Source organism: Aspergillus alliaceus (assembly GCF_009176365.1).
Source record: "Aspergillus alliaceus strain CBS 536.65 unplaced genomic scaffold BDW43scaffold_103, whole genome shotgun sequence".
Lineage (NCBI taxonomy): Eukaryota > Fungi > Ascomycota > Eurotiomycetes > Eurotiales > Aspergillaceae > Aspergillus > Aspergillus alliaceus.
Window position 1 is genome coordinate 45,761 of NW_022474786.1, and position 14,669 is coordinate 60,429.

At 49.0% G+C, this 14,669-nt stretch overlaps 3 protein-coding genes across 3 annotated transcripts; 2 read left to right on the top strand and 1 right to left on the bottom strand.

The window, feature by feature from the left end:
- The first annotated feature begins 1,220 nt into the window (after positions 1–1,220).
- BDW43DRAFT_22645 (putative RNA export mediator Gle1) lies at positions 1,221–3,645 on the top strand. Its single transcript, XM_032039467.1, has 2 exons — positions 1,221–2,348; positions 2,423–3,645. Exons 1-2 carry the CDS (start codon positions 1,545–1,547, stop codon positions 3,191–3,193), a joined length of 1,575 nt encoding a protein of 524 aa, XP_031893888.1. The 5' UTR covers positions 1,221–1,544; the 3' UTR covers positions 3,194–3,645.
- Positions 3,646–6,030, top strand: BDW43DRAFT_22687 (F-box protein). The gene has a single exon (XM_032039470.1). The coding sequence runs from the start codon at positions 4,098–4,100 to the stop codon at positions 5,802–5,804; it is 1,707 nt and encodes a 568-aa protein (XP_031893889.1). The 5' UTR covers positions 3,646–4,097; the 3' UTR covers positions 5,805–6,030.
- A 49-nt stretch (positions 6,031–6,079) lies between these two features.
- Positions 6,080–13,987, bottom strand: BDW43DRAFT_295101 (putative myosin class II heavy chain (MHC)). Its single transcript, XM_032044023.1, has one exon. The coding sequence runs from the start codon at positions 13,295–13,297 to the stop codon at positions 6,614–6,616; it is 6,684 nt and encodes a 2,227-aa protein (XP_031893890.1). The 5' UTR covers positions 13,298–13,987; the 3' UTR covers positions 6,080–6,613.
- Positions 13,988–14,669: the final 682 nt, after the last annotated feature.

A 14,669-nucleotide genomic window follows, 5' to 3' on the forward strand; every position in this document is an offset into this window, starting at 1 on the left:
AAAGTTTCCATATCTTAAGGAGGTCAATACCAAGGGTCCAGTCTACTACCCAATGGCCCATATATCTTGGTTCTTTCCTGTCACTGGATTTGTTCTTCTCTTTCCTTATTTACACTTTTTCCTTTCTTTTTTACTCTTCCTTTATAAGATCCCTTTTGACTATCTACCCAGTTTTAATAAGAGAACGAGGACATAAGAAAAGATCTTATCATAAAATTTCGGCTCATTATTTATTTATTTTGAGTATCATCTTCCAGCAGTCAGGAGACATTGTATTTCCTATTCATAGTAAGGATACCTTACTACTAAGTACTAGGTACTTCTTTGGATGATCCTCTTACCCTTGCCCCTACTAACCTGAGAATAGTCTAGTGAAACCGTATCGGGGGTATTATTACCAACGTAGCAGAAAGTTCATGCGGTACAGAACGTATCCGTCGGTATTGATAATCCCTACGCTGCGACCGGTCCAATAGTTGCCTTCTTTTTGGTTCCAAAAGACCCATAGGAGCTGTTGGCGGGGCTCCGGACAAGACTGAGATTGGACAACAACGGTATCCAGTGTGTGTTATTGTCATTGGTATTGTGAGAGACAGATTAATGTTCAATCTAAGACCACACAACCTGAACGGTAAGGATGTCTCTGAGCGGATGGCGTGGGTTCTGGTCAGATTCCTGGTGGCAGAACTGGACTTCTCTCACTTCAATTAACTCATGATGTTCATGATGATGCAAAAGGGCCCCATCCCGCCCCTCAAACCGAGGAACGGGTGCCCCAACTACACTACTTCCAACACTTAGTGGTGACGATGCAGCTGTAGTTTGGTTTGTTTGGCAAGATTCAGCTCCTGAAGTCTCAGGCTCTAACCACCCGGTCCTGCTTACGGTTGGCTAGGAATACCATTAGTGCATAACTGACTAAGTATACGGTTCTTTCCAGGTGGCTGACTAAGGCAATAAAGTTAGTTAACTAACAGCTCTTTGATTAAACAAAACTCCAAATAAAGATCACGTACTTGTCATTCCACCGGAGAATTACTCGCTTTTCCAAACCCCCTTATTAGTCTATTCACGGAAAACTACTCCAGGGCACTCCTTTGCATCCTTTGTACATCATCAATCTCTTGTTATACAACGGAAATATCTTCCAATCCTTTTCCAGGATCTTCGGATAGCAGACCGGCGACTTTCGAAGTTGGATTGCCCCATTTCGTCGGAGTCACCGAGCTAACCGCTTCGACTACTCTGCCATTGACTGTTAATTTACCTGTGTGAGTTACTGTCATATTAAGTGTAACAATCCAAATTTTCGGATTATCGGTATTTCCGGTTTGCGCTTGGAAAACGAGTTGCGGTTTCTTCTAGTCTTGTTTACAAGCTATGATCTAAAGCTTAGCCCGAACAATTGATTGGACATTTCTTGCAAGTTTTTCTTTTGGAACTCCCATTTACACCATTCATCTTTTTGTTCGCCTTGGAAAGATATTCCTAAACAGCGATCGCTTTTACGACAGTGCCTTGCTACCACGCGCACGGTTGGAGGAATGGGACGTTTAAGTTACCCTCAAGAGTTGGACAGTCCGTCCCGGCAACTAGTGCTAGATCTAGCTAGGGATCTAGAGCAGCTTCGGGTTCACAATACTGAGTTGAAGAAGGTCAAAGCCTATGAACGCCGATCTTTTTACGAAACTCTTGATCGAATCGATAGTGAGCTCGAAGCCCAACATAATGCGGCCCTCGACAAAGTCGCCAAGCTACACGACCAAGTGCTGGAAGAAGCCGAGGAAACTCTGCGGGTACATCAGCGAGAGGTAGAGGAAGAGAACCGCCGCAAGAAAGAAGAAGCCCGCAGAGAAGCGGAACGCATCGAGCGTGAGAAAGCAGAGAAACTACGGCGCGAACAAGAAGAAACTGCGCGACGGGAGGCCGAGCGAAAGGCCGCGGAGGAACTGAGGAAGAAGGCGGAAGCGGAAGCGGAAAGGAAACGACAGGCAGCACAAGAGGAAAAGGAACGGAAAGAACGGGAGCGACTAGAGGAAGAGATTCGAAAGCGTCAAGCAGAGGCGCAGAAGGCAGATCAAAAAGCGGCAAGATTGAGGGCGGAAGCTGCGCAGAAATCACAGCAAGAACAACAGAAGAAGGTCGGGGGGGGCCGTCTAACTGCGGAGGAAATCAAGGTGCAAACACGCTATGTCGAGCTGCACCAGCATCTCAAAAGGTTCAGGCAATACCTGAAGGATGAGGGGAAATCCAACGCTGTAGTCAAACAGAACATGGGTGACCTACGCCGATCGATCAAGAAATGTGTTGGTCAGCTACGAGAAGGAAAGGGAGCCAACAAAGTTCAGGTACGTGTGATCTCTTACTCTCAAGGATAACAAAATGCATAGAGACACTAAGCTGACCGGTTTATTTCTTATAGCTCCAAGAAATCCGTGCGACGCTCGAAAGAGCCGCTTCAATCCCAGAGCCGTCTGTCGATATCCGCCAATTCATGGCCTTTCCGCCAGACGACATCGCCAATCCCGAAGATAACAAAGTCCCGGCTCTATTGGTCTATGCCTTGAATATCTTCTCAAAATCTTTGATTTCGTCCCTAATAACCGAGGCCTCTATCAACTCCGGCCATGCGGAGCCAGTCGGCATTGTAGCCGCGCAAATTTTCTCAACGGAGGCCTTCATTTATAAAGGTTATCATATGGTTGACATTTTGTGGGCCAAGTATCGTGTCGTTTGCCCAGCACTCTGGGGATTCTACGGCAACGAAAAGACCGAGGGCGGTAGACGTGCTTTAGGATGGTGGCGCGAAGCCCCCGAAGGTCCTTTCATCAGCGAACAGGGCCATGCCGACCGAATGACGGCCCTTGGTGCTGGTTTTGCTTCTCTAACCCTGCGCAATTTTGGCAAAACCCCACGGAAGAACCCCTTCCCCAATCACATGTTTTGGTTTGCGATGCATAAGATTTTGACGATCCCCCCGAACGAGATTCAGGAGACCCATGTTATCCTGCTGTCGGCCATGCTTAAATCTTCCGCCGAGAGGATCGTAGGCTTCTTTGGCCATATGGGTTTGGCATTGATGAGAATGGCCATAGTCGACCTTCCCAACAATGTCCCTCGTCAGACTATGGGTGTCAATCAACTGAAACTCCTCAAGGACTTGTACAAACGGGAGAAGAATATAATCATCTGAGCAAGGATGTGACCGAAAGCAGTACCTTTTTCGTCAACGCAAGGGGATTCTGGCTAGGGGCTTATTGCGAGTTGTCAATTTCACCGGTGGACAAATGGAAGTGCGCAATATAAATGTCGCACGATTAATCGATTAATACCGACATAACCCCGAACTCTACCGAATAATCCCCGCCGTACGTCCGGCTTCCAGCCTAAGTGAGGCTGTTGGAAAATCTCATCAAAATGCGGCAAACGAAAAATAGTCGGATCCTCATGTCCAACTAGGCCTTGATTTACAAAGAATCACCGCAAATGGGCATTCTCAAAGGTTAAAAGAAATGAATGATGTGTAACCAGCGCTAAAACCTGCATGGCGCTTGAACAGGATGAGCACTTATCTCCTTTGCACAACGTCAACCATCGGGGTGTTCGCAAGATCCCATAATGACCGTTGCTATAAGGTTATTCTGGTGTAGACGGCCTTCGGATCACGGCATGTTTTTCTTGCTATCGGGAATTATATTGAGCTATCAGCAGTTCCGATAGGCCCACCATCACGCAACTTCGGGACTGCCGAGTCTATCATTCGCCCATCCGTCGATCTAGAATAACTACACATCACTAGTCGACGGTGATACGGATGACGTCTCAACCCTCCTTTGTTATCGTTGAATGAATCACTGAATGAATCATACGTTCGTCTGTCATATGTTGAATCTCCTGGATCTGTACGGTATTTGACTTAGACTTTTATATTCAACGCATTCTCTCCGACGAAAGTAATGCATAGGGGTAGAACAATAATGACCTATACACATTTCACATTTCACCTATCACCATCCCTCACTGCTGAACAGTATCGTTTTCATATCTTCATAAACACGTGATTCTTCTTCAACTACCTCTGTCATTCTTCGCAGGTAATGGCTGCGTATCTCCCTTTAGAGATCATCCAGTCCATCCTCCTCCACGTCGATGTGGAAACCTATATTGCCACACGGCAGACATGTCGCTCCTGGCAATGTGCAGCTTCAGCGCCGTATATGCTGAAGAAAGCTCTACAGCAAGTTCCGGCGTCACTACCCTCTACGATCAACGCCCTATCCCCAGACGAATGGACCAAATACTTCACGCAGATCACCAGATTGAATCTACTACAATATCGACAGGATGTTCGGAAATCGGTGACCCAACGAGACCTACCCCAAGACTGCACACCTACTACCGTGGTGGGCGCTTCCACGGATGGACGGAAGCTAGTGTGCTTGAAAGGAGGGCGGGCGACCGTGTACGAGCGTGTAAACGCGACAAGTCCATGGAAGTACTCCCGGGGTATAACACTATGTTCGCAGTGGACCTCCGTCGCTCGTGCCATGGTAGAAGGGGGAAGCGCAGGCTGCATGTCGATCAATCAACGATACGCAAAACAAAGCATCGCTGTCTCCTCTCAAGGGGACCTCATCGCCATAGGGTTGGGGAAAACAATCCAAATCTACAGTCTCCGTAATGACCAAAGTGACAATCTTCTATCTCCCGCAGAATATGTACTAGGCAAGGATGACTCGTTGACTAGCACTACAAGAGGCCATTACGAGGACACAGACGGCGTCGTAGATTCCCTGGAATTCGCAGATGACGACGCTCTCCTCCGCGTGGCTATCAACAAAGAAACAACCATCCATCAACCTACCCGAGTGCGGTACTTGGGCTTTCCGAGCGTCGTAAACAACCCCGACCTCAACTACTGGAGAGCAAACATCGGTCGGATCTACCTTGATTCAGCAGCTTTATCGGTGGCGCTTGCAGAACAAGACGAATACCGATTAATCTTTAGAGGTCTTCGACTCCTTCCCCCTTCATTCCCCGCAACGCAACAAGAACAGCCACCGCAAGAGGGCCAGCAAGCCTCACCTTCAGCGCAAGGATCCACACGCTACTTCGTCGCATCTCTCCAGTCAGGCGTCATTCACGGATACTGTATCGGCCTCGCAACCCCCATCACATCCGACACCCCCCAAACAGTCAAAATCCACCGACTCCTTCCATCCGCCTACTTTCGCCCTGGAGACGGTATCTCAGGCAGTCGCACAGCAGAACTACCGCCACTAAACCCACCTTTCCCATCCAGCAAGTGCGACGAGCAACACACCAGATATAATCTCCTTGATACCGTCCCTCGGTGGGACGCCTGCAACCTCCCCTCCGCAACCTTCCCTTCCCCCCTCCTCTCCATCTCCCCCGACAACAAAATCCTCGCCCTCTACGAACCAAGCGGCAACTACTCGCCCACCATCGTCTCCGGCGGCTCATTGTACCTATACTGTCTCGAAAACTGCCATCCCATATACCAACCCGGTCCCCAAAGATTCAAACAACCAACCGAGAAAACCTCCCTCCCTCACCAGCGCGCCAATAGCCCAGATGACAAATTCAGCGTCGACACCAGATATCCTCCCCCAGATATTGTTCCATCCTGGCCGTTCCTTCTTGACAAAGTCCCCATTGACCTTGACGGTCTTGAAGTGAAACGGTGCCGACATGAGGAAAATGGAGCTATCAAGAAGACTTGTGCATACACCGTTACCGCGCGTTCAGGCGCACAGGTCTTAGAATGGCGATTGAGCGGCTAGGAGATTCGTTGGATGTTCTGAGATTTCTTCTTTCTCTCCTTAATGTTTTCTTTCTTCTCTTTCTCCTTCTTTATTCAGATAGACGGCCATATTACATTTAATATATTTCATGGGATAGATAGCGGGCAATATCTTAGTCTTTAACAGTTCTTATTAAGAGACAACTGTTAGGCCAGGGCGTTATAATCAAACAAACATAATAATTTTGCAGTAATTTATATATAAATTTTATATTCTCTAGATCCAACTTCCTAACTTTATTCACAAGACAACAATTGTATTAATTACCGTATGTCCAATTAATTAGTAAAGGGTATCTACATACTCTAGCAGCCAAGGCTGGTAGCAAAATGGATCAAATGGAGGGGGAGAAGGGTGAATATGCTTGGAATATGTTCTGTAGGAACGTAACGCGCGCAAGGCAGACATGTTGAGGAAAGGAAAGTGATGAGAGAAATCGGATAACGAGCGAGAGGTCAACCCATTACGAACATTGGAAGCCAAGGAATTGTACAAAAGATTGCCGCAAACTCATACAGGTGGTATTGGTATCAGAGAGGGGGAAGACAGACCAAAATGAACATGAAAGGGATGGAAGTGAAAAGAAAAAAAGATAAAAAGAAAAAAGAGATCGTAATCCCACTGCCATTAGAGAGACAACCATAGCTTAATTGCAAATATACAACGCAAAGCTCAACTCGGATCAGCAAAAAAGAGAGCAAACTCAAAAATGCAGCATAATAATAACATGTAAAAATACTTGCTCTTGAAGTGTTAGCCAAGAGTGGGATCGAGATGATGTCAACAATCTAAGCCATTATTTGTGGTCCAAATGGACCATCTCCTGTCTCTTTGGGCGACGCAGACACGAGACCGTCAGCTGTGCTCTCGTTCTCCTCGGCCCAGGAGCCCTCCCCGTAGTCAGTAGGCTCGGCATCATGGTCATAGCTTGACCTTCGTAGCAGAGGGGGAGTTCTCGGTAGTCCTTGCATACTGCTCGCACGCGAGGATGATTGTCTCGGGGTAGTATCAAAGCTTCTGAGTGGGCGGCTCTCGGACGGTCGCCTCCACGTTCCTGTAGCTGGACCATTGACGTTCGGAGAGGCTTGTCGAGCGTTAGAGCCAGGAGGTGTCAGAAGTCCGGATAGGAAAGCAGATGCTTGACTCGACTTGGACGGGGTTTGTTCAGAAGTGCTTGCATTTGGGTTTTCTCTCCCTCTGCGCCAGCTACCCCATGCAGCAGCGGCAGCAAGAGGAAGAGAGCGCGGCGAGGCGGTCAATTGCGAAAGGGAAGGAAAGCTTGGGAGGCCCTGTCCTGACAGTGCCCTCTCCTTTTCTTGCTGCTGCATCTGCAGATTGGCCTTCAAACGGATGACAGCATCACGCACAGTATTGTGATCGAACGATGGCTGTGACAAAGTCTTGATGATATCCTGTAGATCGTCGATGCGGACTCCAAGAAGCTCACGTAGCCAGTTGATTTCTGTATCCTTCTCTTTGAGCTTGTTCGGCGCATCCTTGTCGACCGACGCAACTTCTTGCTCGAGCTCTTCGATGCGTGCCTCACGCTGCTGTAGCTGGTCCTGCAGGACAAGGATGGACTCACGTAAAGCTTGAGGAGAGATCTTCTCAGGGACCATAGTTCCCTTGCTGAATGACAGAGATGGGGAGGAAGAGTGTGCTGAACTTGACGCGGTGGGAGCTGCCTTGGCTGCTTGTGCGGCTTCAGCCGCAGCACGAGCAGCGGACTGGGCAATCTCGAGCCTCTCTTCCAGATGGTTGACACGATCCTGAAGATGGTTGACCTTATCATCCGACAGTTCCAATCGTTCCGTCAAATGAGACTCTGCTCGCTGCCTATCCTCAGATGCATTGTGCAAGGCGCGAGCATGACGCTCCCGAAGATCGTTGAGTAGGCGCTCATGCAGCCTATGTTGTTCTTCCATAGCAAGCTCATGGGAACTAGCCATTGAGGCCATGGCACTCGCTTTAGTCTCGTTGGCCTCCTCAAGCAGCATTTCGTAGCGTTGTTGTGCCGTGTCACTATCGAGTCGGACATTATCCAATTGACTCTGAAGACGCAGAATTTGTGCTTCTAATTCAGCACGGACAATGTTGACCTGGCTATTCGCAGCCTCGACATCAGCCTCCAGCGAAGATCTGGTACGCTGTATCTCAACCCTACTGCTCTCCCGTGCCTCGTTAAATTCACGCTCGAAGCGAGATGCCCTAAGTTCTAGGTCGTGATTCTCAATCCTGAGATTTGCCACCAGCTCTTCTAGCCTGGCGTTCTCTTGTTGAGATTGCCCAAAGATAAATTTCAACTTCGCTGCTTCCCGCTCCTGCTGCTCAAGTTCACTAATATCGACCTCGAGCTTCTCACGAAGCTTCACCTCTCGGTTGTAAGCTGCCTGAAGTTCATTATACCTAGCCACGTGCTCCTCTTCCCGTCTGCGCCAGGAGGCTTGGTCGCGAGTAATGTCCCGGGTCACCGTCGCCACCTCATCTTGAAGACGATTAAATCTCTCGCTTAGATTCTGGCGTACACTCAATCCGTCTTCAATCCGCGATTTCATACTGTCGATAGTTACGCGTAGATTCTTGTTTTCAGCTTTGACTCCTTGGAGCTCGGCCTTCGACTGTTCACTTTCCTGTTTCCAGTGGTCGCTAGAATACCTGTATTCATCCAAGGTACCTTCGAGGGTGATATTCTTCGAAGAGATTTCGGCTAGAGTCAGCTTGAGTTTTGCATGTTCTTGCTCAAGTGTTTCAGCCCTGGACTGGACCTGTTCAAAGTAAGGGATCTTCTCTTCCTTAAACTGGAGCAGACGGGTTTCAGCAGATTCGGCCGCTTCGCTATGCCGAGCAGAAACATCCTGAGCAACCTTCAAGAGCCGTTGGAACTCTACAACAGAGTCCTGCGCCTCTCTACGCTTTCTGTATTCCTCTTCAGCCCGCTCATCGCTCACCCTTAGCATCTCCTTCAGGCCACTGATCTGAAGCATAAGGCTATCGGCGCCGATTTCATCAGCTTCGGAGGGGCGAGCTTTTTGTTGGGTAAATTGAGCTGAGACAACTTCTTCAATCATGTCTCGCAAATCACTCGTAGAGTCTTGCGCAAGCTTTTGAAGGGTCACAGCCTGCAGATCTGTAATACTTTGCTGGAGCTGCGTAATTTCGGAAGTGGCCGGTTTCTCTATTTCTTGTGGGATATCACGACTTGCTAAAGCTTCGAGGATCACGCTCTTTAACTTGTCAAGCTTCCGATCTCTCTGGCGAATGGGCGACTTCTCTCTGTAGGATGCATCCTCATCATATTCTTCTTCATCGTCAGCATCGCTTTCCTCACCCTCCACAGAGGCGCTCCATGACCATTTATTCTGTGACCCCAAGGTCATAGCAGATACGGAATTCTCTATAGCTATCAATGCACGCTCAAGAGGAGAGAGACGCTCTTCAACAACAGAGCCGACAAGATCATGAATGCGGCGGTCAAAGAATCTGCTTCGATTTGCCAACTTCTCATCTTCGCCAGATGAAATAACATCATCCCAGTCACTGATATGGTCGTTTCGGCTAACCAACTGTCGGATGGGTGAGTGAATAGCGGAGGCAAAATTCTTCGAGGGCGTAACCGAGAACTGGGATTGGGCGTCGAAATCAAGTTTTGGTACGGTTAATGCTTGGGAGATAGGTCCCCTTCCTGGACTGGGACTTGGAGCTTCACTCCTGATCTCTGCGGGGGCGTGCCGTTTTTCTTTTGACGGCCCTAAAACGGATTCTGGGAAACGGTTCGCAGGGTGGGGAGTGCTTAATCTTTCAATTCCAACATCAGAGTCTCCATTTAACTGTTCCATTATAGCATTCAGCTCTTCGTCATCAGGGGAATCCTGATCGGAATCACGTTCCAAGTCTTGTTCCGGCTGGAAATCATTGGTTCTAGGTGTATCATCCGCCGGGGCGTTTCGTAATTGAGTCGACTCAAAGTCTTCCTGGGGTGGAGCAACTGCAGATTGCGAAGCCATGGTGTCATCTTTCTCAATTGTACTTTCAGGGGTAATTTTTGGCTCTTCGACCGCGAAAGGTACAAACTCAGTCACGGATGGTTTGAATTCGAACAGCTTAGCACCCGGTGAAAGCACCGAGCCATTCAATCGAGTATCGGCCCGCTCCTCCATGGGTTGCTCTTGCTCTTTAGGACTAATAGAAGTGGCAGTTGCCTCATCCACTAGTGATCGCTTCAAGTCAGATTTCTCATTACCAACTGCTTCTGGCTCGCTTGCCGCTACCTGTCCTTCTTCTGGCCATTCTGCACGTTTGATGGCATTCTCGTCTTTAGTATCAGAAGGCGTCCAGGTTGATGCTTCACTGACAGGAGTGTCCTTTCGCTCTTGTGATTTTCTGTCTGGGGCTGGAAGAGCTTCTGGTCCCACCAAGGTGGCATCAGCTTTGCCAGGCAAAGCGTTTTCTTTACCTCCGGCAGGCACATGAGTTGCATTCGATCCTTGTGCTGCCTGAGCATTAATGTTTTCTGTCAGAGCATGCGAATCACTGATTTGAGCTTCTCCATCAGGACCTTCAAGGCTACGGCGGGCACGTTTGTGACGATCTGTTGGAGCGGATCGGCTATTGTCATTCTCAGCTTCCTCATCCTTGTGTTTCTTCCCTTCGTTGTCATCTGGGCGTACGATGGGAATAGCTTTCGACTTTTTAGAGCCTTTCTGTGCTTGACACATATCCACATCATCAAAGATCTTGGTTCTGCCGCCTTCAGATTGGTCAGGGCCGGTCGAATAATAGTTTTGGGTTGGATTGAAAACTGGCGCTGCGACATTGAAAGAACCTGGCGTGAAGGAAGGAGCAGACACATTGAAGGAATCTGTTGGCTGTTTGAAGCCTGCATTAGAGCCAAAGGTAAACATAGGATGGTCCGGTGTTGGGAATTGGAAGGAATTGTTTTGGAACGGGAAAGCGTGCGAAGGATTTGATGCGGTCGGATCAAATGCCTTCGCATCAACGTTCAAAGTAGAGGATGAAAGCTTCGAACGGTGCCCACCACCGTATGATCCAGCACTAGGCTTCGGTTCATGCCAAGGTATGTGGTTTGCAAGTCCATGAGGTGTACCTGAAAGACTGGGGTTGGTATCGATATCCGAGCCCTCGTGGGCATTATCTCCCGGATATGCTCCGCCATAATATTGATGTACATGTTGAGGAAGGTGTTGGATATCATGGTTGCTATTCTCTGGCAAGGCCCACCGAGACTGCAGTATATCTGAGCTATTGAAAGTATGAGTAGGTTCGCGGTCGCCTTCGTCTAGTTGTCTATTTATCGACTCCTCCAGATGGTAATCAGACTGTGTAAATTGATCGAGTCCTTTCTGGAGTGTCTCGCTCAAATTGTGGCCACGACTATGACCACGAGGCGTGGGGTGGGCAATTTCAACAGTCGAAGCATGGAAGTTATCCAGGTTTTCGGTAGGGGTGTGTATAGGACGTAAAAGCTGACCTTCTGTCGTGTTGTCTTGCATATCGTGACCCATATGATTGTTAAAAGGTACTTTCGGCAGGCCGGATTGTTCGTTCAGGCCAGGGTGGAAAGCATTCTGGTCATTCAACGGAGAAACCGGGGACAAGATAGAGGTTAAGTTCGGAAGTGTGCCAGCAAGGGTTGGCGGTGCGCCCGCTTGACGAGCATTGAAGAAACTCTGGGGGGTTAGGGATCCCTGTGCAGGAGGCGTCGGTTGAAACGGGATATGATACCCTGGGAGAAGGTTCTGATCCACGCCCAGGAAAGGGGTTTGGACTCCGAACTGCGACGCAGGAGAAGCTAAAGAGCCCATTCCGTTTCGGGCATTTGTGGACTGGCTCAGCTGGGGCGAGAATGGGTGAGATAACGACAATGGGTTACTAGCCGCAGACGCTGTCGGGATTGGTGGTGAGGAAACAAGACCAGGGAACGGTGCCATTTGGCTCATGGCGGCCGATGCAGGCGATACTGACGGTTGCACATCGTCATCAAAGGATACACCCAGAGCTCGTAGCTTCTCTTCCTGAAGGAAATTCACATATGCATCCCATACGGCTTTATTCGGGAAGCAAACGGTATAACTTCGAGAATCCCATTCCTCCTGCACGCCGGCAGCATCGGGCCAGGTGGGACGGCTTAGACCTCCCAATTCCGTATTCCAAGGATCCTCTGATGCACCGACACTAAAACCTCGAATATCATAGCCTTGCTCTTCCCATGCTTTTAGGCGCTTGTTGACGTCTTCAACAGTCAATAAGCGGTACCCAGATTCTTTGCTGCCTCGCTTATCTTCCGGTGGAAGCGCGATCATGCATGCTTTTCCACGCCACGCGATTTTCTTTCTTGTTCTTTGTGAAGGTTTATCTGAAACCGGTGTCTTCATGGCTCTAGGTTCTGGGTTTGCCATGCTCCCCAAAGCCAAAGAATCCTCGTTCAGAGTATCTGCTGGGGGAGGAGGCAGCGGCTTCTCGACTGAAATCGGTGCCTTAAGCCCCGGTTCAGCGGAAAGCTGCGTCTCCTTTGTGTCCGTCATGGTGATGGGCTGAGGATCTTTGTCGTATGCGAAACCCCAAAAGTCCTCCTGTCGCAATGTTTCCGCTCTCTTGTGCAGATATTCTTTAGTCCTCTGACGAGCTGCGTTGCCTTCTCCGTTGCCAGATCCCGCCCTTCGGTTCACAAAGTCGGCCAATGTCGGAGTTCTAAGTAAATCGTCTTCACGCTTGTCGTGTTCTAAACCGAGCCAGTCGTCAGAGAGATCGTCTGCAAAGTGATTTTGAGCCGTAAAGAAGGATGGAGCCTCGCTACCCGAGTCGTCGCTCAGCCAATTGCTGCGTTCAGTCCTCGGCTGCCCTGAAAGGTATTGATTGATCCAATCCTGCGTGAAATCTTTGATAGATTTTCCTCCTCTTCTACCAAATATGTCTCTTCCTGGCGAACGGTTGCGGATACTGCCGTGCAGCTGTGTAGTCGAACGTTCGGGAGCAGATGTAAGGACTACTTCCGGGTTATTTGTTTCAGACCCGTGGTATATCCCACTGCGCATCGAGGTCGGAGAGCTAACCCCAGAGCCTCGATCAATACCAGCGTGCTGACTTAATGACCACGAGAGTCTCCGAGGGCTGGGTGCAGCATACGGGGAGCCCCAGGCAGTCGTATAGTAGATGCTACTTTCAGCTTTCCGATTTTCCGGGGACGAAGTAGACGAATCCCAAGCACCCCGATATTTCGGCAGAGTGGGGAGTGTGGTCGGCGGATTCGAGGTCAAACTAGTCCCTCGGAAGGAGGTCTGGCGGCCAGGAGAACCAGCGGTCGAGAGACTCGACGCACCTGGCGATGTGAAGGATGATGTCAATGGAGCAGCCAAGAGGCAATCGTCACGCAGGCGGGAGGAATCTGTGGAATGCAGCGGCGGAGAATGCGCCGAATTGGCGGAAGATACGGAGGAGTCTGGACCTGGAGGCATGAAACATTTGAGAATTTAGTCCCTGATTCAGTAATATTGGTAATGAAGGGAAAGGACAGCAAGAGGAGATTGGAATCGTCCATAAGAACGATTTTAAGGTCAAATAGATGCAGCCAAGTTGACACATGCACACACACCTTCCGTGTCGACTCCCGCAGCAAGCACTTGCTTGCTGCTCTCCTTATCGCCCAGAATGTTGAAGCATGGAAATTAAACCACCGAGATCGAGTCCACCTCGCAAGTTACCTCCGATCGGTACAGGTAAGAGGAAGACGAGGTGTGAAGGCGGAACCGCGACTTTTCTTCGAGTCGGGCGTGGTTTGGGAGCAACTTCTTCAGGGGTTGAAGAGAGAGAAGGCGGGGGAGAAAAAAAGAGAGAACAAAAACGCAGACGATAAAGGGAAGAAAGAATGAACAACAGATCACAGGAACCTAGGGTATGCGAAAATATTGGACATGGCGCATACACGAAGGACTGAGCTGGATCAAGGTTGGACAATGAGAGAGAATGAAAGCGGAACTAGGGGGAGGGTGAGAGATGATAGTCAGTGCTCTCAATCCTCTTCTCTTTTTTTTAGTTAGTTCTAATTATCAGACTCAGACCATGACACGATCAGCCAAAGGACCTCACTAAACTCCCCAAGTTCAGACTAAAGATGACCGAGGAAGAATATCATAGGCGGAGGAACCTCAAAAAGCCGGGCCGTTGGGGAAAGTATTTTACACTTTACAGTCTGAGTATACCGGAGGCAGAGACTAGTCTACTTAGCACTTTTTTGACTTGACCGCCATCTACAATACTGTATGTACATACCAAGCCTACCTATCTGATGCACATACCAGTGATCGGTATGTGGTCCTACCTAGACACTTACTATCCCTGGCAGGTGTTTCATTCTCTACAGACACTAGTATTGCTAGATAAAGTGGTGGTCCATGTACAAAGGATGATTATCCTGTGGAAACACTGGAGTCCGGACCTTACCGCTGTTAGTTGCTTCACTATTGCTTACAGCTGTATGTGGTGCATCGTTCTGGAACATACAGAGCACTATTACAGGACGCAGCGACCGTCAGCAGAGTCAATAGGCCAGCCCCTGAGTGATGTTCGCACACAATAAACAAATAAACACTTCTCTTTGGTTCGTGTCGTCCCTTCAGGGGTAAATATACCACCAAAACCACGGTTCCCCTGGTCAAGTCATTACCACACATACTGTACTATACCTAATACAGATACCTAGTTGGTAACATTCACCGTATTGTGCAACTACTCCATAACGTAATCGGTAAACGAGCTGCGCACGCAAACGGGCTGCGCACCAACCGCCATATTGAAAATTAAAATAGTCAAAACACCATGAATTCAGAC

Coding starts and splice junctions, on each gene's coding strand:
- BDW43DRAFT_22687 (XM_032039470.1), top strand. CDS start 4,098: ATGGCTGCGTATCTCCCTTTAGAGATCATCCAGTCCATCCTCCTCCAC.
- BDW43DRAFT_22645 (XM_032039467.1), top strand. CDS start 1,545: ATGGGACGTTTAAGTTACCCTCAAGAGTTGGACAGTCCGTCCCGGCAA. Junction 2,349..2,422: donor AGGGAGCCAACAAAGTTCAG/GTACGTGTGATC, acceptor TATTTCTTATAG/CTCCAAGAAATCCGTGCGAC.
- BDW43DRAFT_295101 (XM_032044023.1), bottom strand. CDS start 13,297: ATGCCTCCAGGTCCAGACTCCTCCGTATCTTCCGCCAATTCGGCGCAT.